Consider the following 8,687-nt stretch of genomic DNA (forward strand, 5'->3'; position numbering starts at 1 on the left):
ATTTTAATTAAAAATGTGTTTGGTTCGCAAGGGGAGGGAAGGAATTTTAAAATTCTTTTACTGTTTTACCCTTAAACTTAATTAAATAAGGATAATAGAGTAACGAAACAATAACGATGTAATTGATTAGTAATAGGGTTGTTACAAGTTGTAATAAAAGTTGTTACAAGGAAAATTTGTTAATAATATGGAATAAAAGTTATTATAAAGATAATATAACCTAATAATAATAAAAGTTGATACAAGATAATGTAACCTATAACCTAATAATAATAAAAGTTGTTTCAAGGATAATATAACATAATAATAATAATAATAATAATAATAATAATAATAATAATAATAATAATAATAATAATAATAATAATAATAATAATAATAATAATAAATGTTGTCATTGTCAAAATAAATAAATAAATGTTGTTATAAGTATAATGTTGAGATTTTAAATTAATCTAAGGATAATTTTGACACTGTAATAAAATTCGCTCTCCTTCCCTTCCCTCCCCTCCCCTCCCCTTCAAAACTCTCGAACCAAACGAAACTTTGAGACACTCTTAATATTTAAGTTTAATTGCAATTTTAGTCTTCCTATTTAAACAAAATCTGAATTTTAGTCTTCCTATGTTTAATTCCGCAATTTTAGCCCCTATTTTTTCAATTATTTAGTCTTCCTATTTATTCAATTATTTTTAATTCTGCATATGTGGACACCACATCAACATTTTAAATTATTTATATGTTCCATTAATTATTAATTTGAAAATTATTCCGTCAAAAAAATTAATTTGAAAATTATGAACACTCACGATCAAAACTATTTCGTTTAGTAAAAACATATTTCTGTCAAAGTTGTCATATGTTGAACTCATCAACATTTGATGAGTTCAACATAAATATGCTTTGTTTGTAGCAATAAAGAATTTGCTTTATGTTTTTTTTTATTTATTGTTTTCTGAGATTTTTATTGTTGTTACTTTTGGGTCTTTGAATCATTTTGAATGGTGAAGGTTTTTCTGGGGGTTATAGGGATAATTGATGATCATTCATTCTAGATTAGGTGATTGTGATGCCGCTAGTGTTGATGGTGGTGGTTCTTGGCTTGCGACTATGACGAGTACGAGCGATTAGAAGGTTTGATGCTGTTGTGATGGTGGGCGATGATGATGATGGCCATGGTAGATTCGGGAACCCAGATTTGCTTTTCATTTTGTCAAACTATTAATTTATTTGATAACAATCAATCTGTTTAATTAAAAAACTTATTAATTTCTACATATACAACTAACTTATTGCCACATGAGCTACATACACAACTAACTTATTGCCACAATCAATCCTTATTTACTAATTTTGTTAAGTATGCAGTAACTAAACCTAATATTTTCCCTCCTAATACTAACCCTAATTTTTTTAGGTTTTGTTATTTTTACGTTTTGTTACATCCCTCAAATATATCCTTATATCCTTATTTATTAATTTTGTTAAGTCTGCAGCAACTAAACCTAATATTTTCCCTCCTACTACAAACCCTAATTTTTTTAGGTTTTGTTATTATTACGTTTTGTTACATCCCTCAAATATATATCCTTATCCTTATTTATTAATTTTGTTAAGTCTGCAGCAACTAAACCTAATATTTTCCCTCCTACTACTAACCCTAATTTTTTTAGGTTTTGTTATTTTTACGTTTTGCTACATCGATCCCTCAAATATATTCTTATCCTTATTTATTAATTTTGTTAAGTCTGCAACAACTGAACCTAATATTTTCCCTCCTAATACTAACCCTAATTTTTTAGGTTTTGTTATTTTTATGTTTTGTTACATCCCTCAAATATATCCTTATATCCTTATTTATTAATTTTGTTAAGTCTGCAGCAACTAAACCTAATATTTTCCCTCCTACTACTAACCCTAATTTTTTTAGGTTTTGTTATTTTCACGTTTTGTTACATCCCTCAAATATATTCTTATCCTTATTTATTAATTTTGTTAAGTCTGCAACAACTAAACCTAATATTTTCCCTCCTAATACTAACCCTAATTTTTTTAGGTTTTGTTATTTTTACGTTTTGTTACATCCCTCAAATATTTTAACATGCAACAAATTTTACTACTAGGAAGGGATTTACAATTTATGCAAATTTGTTTCTGTCATATCTAATTGTTTTGGATTTTTTCGTTCTTCTGTTCTTATATAGTTTTTGTATAAGTTATTCAACTTACCATCAATCTAATTTATTCGGCCATAATTATGTTAGTTGTTTTGGGAGTTAAACATATTACTATAACAAGCAGTGGTAGGATGATTTACAGTAGGATAGTTGACGTATGATAATTTACAAGGAAAATTATCATTAAAACTAAGTGCACAATATAAATGACATAAATATAGAATCATGACAGATATTTCAAACTTACATACAGAATTGATAGGAATCAAAATACATTTGCTTTGTTTCAGTAATTTATAATTTGTGTGGTGTTTTTGCCAAAATCTCTTTCGTTAAAAAATTATGGATTGCTGCTCAATGTCGCTAAAAATATTTTGAATCAATTGCACAATCTGCTTTTATAGTTCTATTTAAAATTATGACATTAAAATTATAAGTTGGGATTGTACTATAAAATTTTGCTTTTGTCTACTACATTTATAATGTCCTAAAAATATTATTAACAGATGACAATGATGACTGTATTAACACCACTTCAAATGTAGTGTATAAGGAGATTTTCCAAAATGTGTGAACAACCATTGTATGTTCTTAATTCTTTTATTATCTATGTAATGGATCATATCACAATATATTAGCTTCTCCATTTTTTATGACCCGGGCGGTAGCATGTGTAAAAGTTCTAGTTAGGATTTAATTTCAGAAATTGAAAAAAATAAGGGGACTTGCGGAATTAAAAATAGGAGGATCAAAACTAGATTTTGTTTAAGAGGAATGCTTTGTGCAATCTCTCTCACACTCTCTCTCAAACACTCCCTCATTTATTGCTATTTATCTAGAGATTTTTTATCAAGAATTTATCAAGAAAAGGTCTCGGCCAATTAAATTTGTTATTTGCCAGAAATCGAAGGAGACAATGGTGTGTAATTAAGGAAAGGTGTTAGCAATTACACTATCATTTCCCTTTAAACAATCTAAGTTTTATTTTGAAGAAAGGAACTAGGAGAATTTTGTATTAGGAAGAAAAATGAACCCGTGAAACCCCTTCCTTTTTGAAGTCTTATATTCCTTCCACTTGCCCATTTCCTTTTTCCAAACCCTTCCATTGCTTTTCTTCCAAACTCGCAAACAAAACTTAAACGACTTTCCTATGTTAGATTGTGAACCCGGTTTCCTTGCCGAAGTTTATTATATGAAAGCTAATATCCCCAAAATATTGTTATTAAAAAAACTTTGTTTTGAAAGGCCAATTTATTTTTTATATTTTTTATATTGTATAGATAGATATAACTCAATCCCCTAAAAAAATAGATATATTTAAAGCAATGGAGAGATAAGTGAGTATAAGAAAGAAAGTTGTCACAAAATTTGTTAAAAAATGGATGTACAAATATCGTTTCTCATATTTAAATGGCATGAGATATGCAACTATACAAACAGGACCAAAAAACTTCTATATGTGCATTTGAAGATATTAATAACAAGTAATTTGAAGTCATAAATTAAATTAGTGCAGATTCACAATATTTTTCCCTTTGGGGATGATGCCAATCCATGCACTGCTACTGCTGCTGCTTATAAGCTTTGTAAATGGTCAGAACAATAATAACTCATCCATTGAGTGTCCCTTCCGTCTATCTTGTTCAAGTAACAAGAATCAAATCCTTGAGTTTCCCTCAAAACCTGTATCAAAAAAATTCCTTATCAGCTACATAGATTGCAAGTTGAAACAATTAATCCTATCCGACCCACAACAGTGTCTTTCTAGTCTGTTTTTGACACACAATATTTCATTATTCTATCCTTTTCGATCCAAATTTTTCAATAGAAACATTACATTCTTTAATTGCTCTTCAGTTGGAGAACACCGTTTCATAAGCTGGGTACAAGATATGTTGCCCTGTCCAATTTATGCCGCTGATCCTTACGAGAGTATCATCAAGTTGGACATATTAAGCTGCACAAGAATGTTTGATAAAGTTTTGCCACTATCAGCAGGTTTTGATATAAGGTCTAACTCTTTCAGATTGAGTTGGTCCGAAACAACATTTCCTAGTCAATGTTTAGAATATGATCAGCTACAAAACAAATCAAAGAAGAACCTCACATCCATTATTTTAGTAACAACAGGTGAATAGAATATATTATATATACCTTCAGTTCTATTTCTATTCCATATATTATTATTATTTCTGTTTTTTCCTTTCATTAAGTGTTGAATTTGCAGGAGCAATTGTTGGTTCAACTATGCTGGTTGTTTTGATTGGTGTTTTCATTCGAGTTTATGTCCATTTTAGAACGAAAGGGGAAGATCAAACGAGACTTGAAAACTTTTTGAAGGATTACGAAGCGTCAAAGCCAACCAGATTTTCTTATGGTGATATCAAGAGAATTACGGATCAGTTCAAGGAAAAGCTAGGTGAAGGAGCTCATGGAGCTGTGTATAAAGGTAAATTATCGAGTCAAATTCTGGTTGCTGTGAAGATGCTTAATAGTACAGAAGAAGGAGATGGGAGAGAGTTCATAAATGAAGTGGGAACTATGGGAAAAATCCATCATGTTAATGTTGTTCGGTTGCTTGGCTTTTGCGCTGATGGATTTTATCGTGCTTTGATTTATGACTTTTTCCCGAATGGTTCGTTGCAAAATTTCATTTCTTCACCCGACAACAAGGATGTTTTCCTTGGTTGGGACTTATTGCAACAAATTGCTCTAGGCATTGCCAATGGAATTGAGTATCTTCACCAAGGTTGTGATCATAGAATTCTTCACTTTGATATCAATCCTCATAATGTCTTGTTAGATGACAATTTCATTCCAAAAATATCAGATTTTGGTTTAGCAAAGCTGTGCTCCAAAAATCAAAGTACAGTATCGATGACCGCAGCAAGGGGAACTTTAGGGTACATGGCACCTGAAGTTTTTTCTCGAAACTTTGGGAATGTCTCTTATAAGTCTGATATATACAGCTACGGTATGTTGTTGCTGGAGATGGTTGGAGGAAGAAAGAATACTAAAACAACTACTGGTGGTGAAGAAAATTTCCAAGTTTTGTATCCAGATTGGATCCATGGTTTACTTGAAGGTGGAGACGTCTATATTCCAATTGATGAAGAGGGAGATCTTAGAGTTGCAAAAAAGCTAGCAATTGTCGGACTTTGGTGCATTCAGTGGCACTCTGTGCATCGACCGTCTATGAAAACTGTGGTTCAGATGCTACAAGGAGATGGAGACAAATTAAAAGTTCCCACAAATCCTTTCAATGCTTCATCATCAAGTAATAGAACTGTAAATACTGTTCCAGGATGTTTGAATTCAGAACTAGATGTCATTCAAGAATTAGACTAGATTATAGATTATGGCAACATGAATGTTGTAGGAGACAGAATGTCATTCAAGAACTAATGGCCAACTCAGTATACATACTGTTAAATTTGAAGTAGTGATGAGTTGAATGTCTTGGAAGTAAAATGTCTTTGTATCAATATAGTTTAATTATTTTTTTTTTTTAAATAAAAAATATTTGTACCCATTAGTTCTTTTGATTGAATTTTAAGTATCACCTTTGTTAATCTCCATGAATTTTCTTGTTCTAAAAATTGAAGAAGGAGAAATTATGCCACTTTTATTTTTGCAAGTTTGGATATTTATGAAGGTAGGTGTTGATGTCATGGATAGAAGGACCACATATGGTAAACCTGTGAGAGAGAATTACTTGTTATAATTACAACCATTAATTGTATAAAAATTGGGTCAGATTGTGACGAGTCTGTCTTTACTCGAATTTCCTCTCTTAAAAGGTGAATAAGTAAAGAGTTCGAAGTTCAAACCTCAGATCTTATATATATTATACAATGTTCCTATCAACTGATACTCACATGGGCAACAAGTTTTGCATTATATATATAGACACACACGTTTATTTTCACTATTGAATCAACAAGTATCATTATTAAATTAAATAATTATCAGAGACTAGTCAAAGTAAATAATTATCTTTCTCTGCGTCAAAGTCATTGTGAAATTCCACATACGTAGGAGAAGGGTTTTTCTTTTCACACTATTGATTGGTGTCATTGGAGCCCAATATTGACGTTCTCTTTATTGCCACTGGATTATTATCTAGTATCTAAGGACATATTTTATTTATGTATCTAAGGACATATTTTATTTATGTGTCAAAGTATTTTAGCCGTCCCACTTGACTTTTCTTAAGAGGAAAATTAAAAGAAATGTTATAGGAATCTACTCTTTTTAACACACTTAATATTTATTCATACGAGTCTTACCTATAATGTATGATTTATTTTCAAAATGTGAGACCTGCATAAAAGAGTGAGTATTAAACTGTGTCTATAACAGTTGATAGACGTTTGGCAAGTGCACCAAATACTATCGAAGTAGTAAAATTATCGATCCCACGAGGACTGTTTTTAACTTCAATAATTCAATCGCGTTATAAAAATAGGATGTATAAAAGTTAATTTTGGTTTGCCACTAGGCAGTAGATTTGGTTTGATTTTATGAAATCAAATAAGAGAATTAGATTTGATTAAGAAAATATGGATAGAGATGAGATCAGGTCGTCGAATCCTCTATGTTACCCCTAATTGGTTACTGCACCTATTGTTACTAATGATTTTCTAGTTTCACGATGATTAACAAATTAGCCCTAATCAATCCCTTGAGTTAGGACCCTCTTCTTAAACTACAGCCCCTAATTCCTTAGGTGGTCTAATAATCTTTGAAGGTTTTATGAACGTTAACCTAATATCACTAACAAACGATTATCCATTCCTAGACTAACCATGTTTATTAGAACAATTCAATTAGGTCTAAGTCGAAAGCTATGGTCAGTAGTCATTCGTTCTCACAAAATCATGTTTATATTTGATCAGGATATAAAAAGCATTAAGAACAATTGAATTGAATAAAGACTAGAAATTCATTAATAACTAATAGAGTTTCACAGCAACATATGATCAATTAGGGTTACATAGATTCATCTCTGACCTAATCTCTAAGAGATTTAGCTACTCATAATTGAGTTTACAAATAGCATAATCAATGAAAGAATTAAAACATACATAAACTGGGTTAGAGATGATGAAATCCTCTCCGCTGCAGCCTTCTGGGTGTGAAAATCGCATTTTAGCTCTCCAAAATCGTAATCCCCTTTGTTTGAGACTGACTTCAGCTTAAATAGGCAAGTTCTGATCGCCCAAAATCGTACCGCGATTAGAGAAATCGTACCACGATTGCATCTTTAAACCCTAATTTACTTCAAAGCCCTTCTTGAAATCGTATCACGATTGGCTGGATCGTATTGCGATCCAGCTCCTTCAAAAACATGCTCTCTGACTTCAAGAAATCGCATTGCGATTGGAAAATCGCAGTACGATTGGCTGGTTCCAGATCTTCCAAATTTGTTGCTTTTAACTGCTCCTGGACACTTAATGTTGCTTAGAACTCTATCAAAAAGTCAAAATAAGTCCTAAAAATTACGTAATGACAGCATGTCATCACAACCCCAAACTTAAACCATTCCTTGTCCTCAAGGAATTCATTTACAAAATTGACAGTCGACGGTAAAATAACAAATACATGATCAAGTAATACTACCAAACAGTTCAATCACCTTACTAGCTAAAGATGAGCTAGTTTGACTTGTTCGCATCCACCAATTCACAACTCCACGCAACAATTTGGATAGGGTTCACAGTCGACATGCAATCTACATATTACCATACACTTGAAAAGTTTCTAAACGTCAATCGAAATAAATGTCAATGCACACTTTGAGGTCTTTAAGGGTTATAACGGGGCTTAGGTGAAGGTGGGATAATATTTGGATAAGTAGGCTACACAAAATTTGAGTTAGGCATTCCTACGGAAGTTTAAGCACATCATTCAATCCTTCATTCATTCACCTTATGAAACAACAATCAATGCAAAGGTACTAGAGAATATTTTTAACAGTTGGGACAATCGAGTTTGAAGTTAGTCGGATTTTCAATGTTTTGTCCCTTTCTTTTCATCATTCAATTTCATTTTTTTTTGATACACCATTTTTGTGTGTATTTTTCATTGATAAAGTTCATTCTTCATTCTTTGTTCTCTTATTCTCTAGTACCCCCACCCCAAACTTAGTTGGTTGCAAATTCCAATAGCAACCCCAAACTTAATCTTTAGCAACATTCTGCAATGCCTAACTCAGAAAAAACAATGAGGGACAAGTCCTAAAAGTCTCTAAGTTTGTAATGTAGTTTGTCACTGAATAAAAAGTTCTAATCCTACCGGCTCAAATTGGCTAAGAAATGGATAAAATTTAACAATTAAAATCAGGGTAGGCTTCAAAAGGCTCACAGGACCAAGCACTTTTGCCTCAGTGTGCTAATGACAAAGATCAATCAACAGTAGAGAAAAATCGCAAGTTCTAGAAATGTAGATGCATGGAATATTCTAATATAAGTAAATTGAAAAACAAAATTTGGCAATGAACCTTATGGC

General features: G+C 31.5%; 1 protein-coding gene across 1 annotated transcript; it reads left to right on the top strand.

Annotated features, from left to right (window-relative positions):
• The first annotated feature begins 3,611 nt into the window (after positions 1–3,611).
• LOC146952957 (rust resistance kinase Lr10-like) lies at positions 3,612–5,749 on the top strand. Its single transcript, XM_085707261.1, has 2 exons — positions 3,612–4,307; positions 4,405–5,749. Exons 1-2 carry the CDS (start codon positions 3,719–3,721, stop codon positions 5,523–5,525), a joined length of 1,710 nt encoding a protein of 569 aa, XP_085563387.1. The 5' UTR covers positions 3,612–3,718; the 3' UTR covers positions 5,526–5,749.
• Positions 5,750–8,687: the final 2,938 nt, after the last annotated feature.

The sequence above is a fragment of the Medicago sativa genome, chromosome 1, assembly GCF_051527215.1.
Source record: "Medicago sativa cultivar Bolivia chromosome 1, Bolivia_mono, whole genome shotgun sequence".
NCBI lineage: Eukaryota > Viridiplantae > Streptophyta > Magnoliopsida > Fabales > Fabaceae > Medicago > Medicago sativa.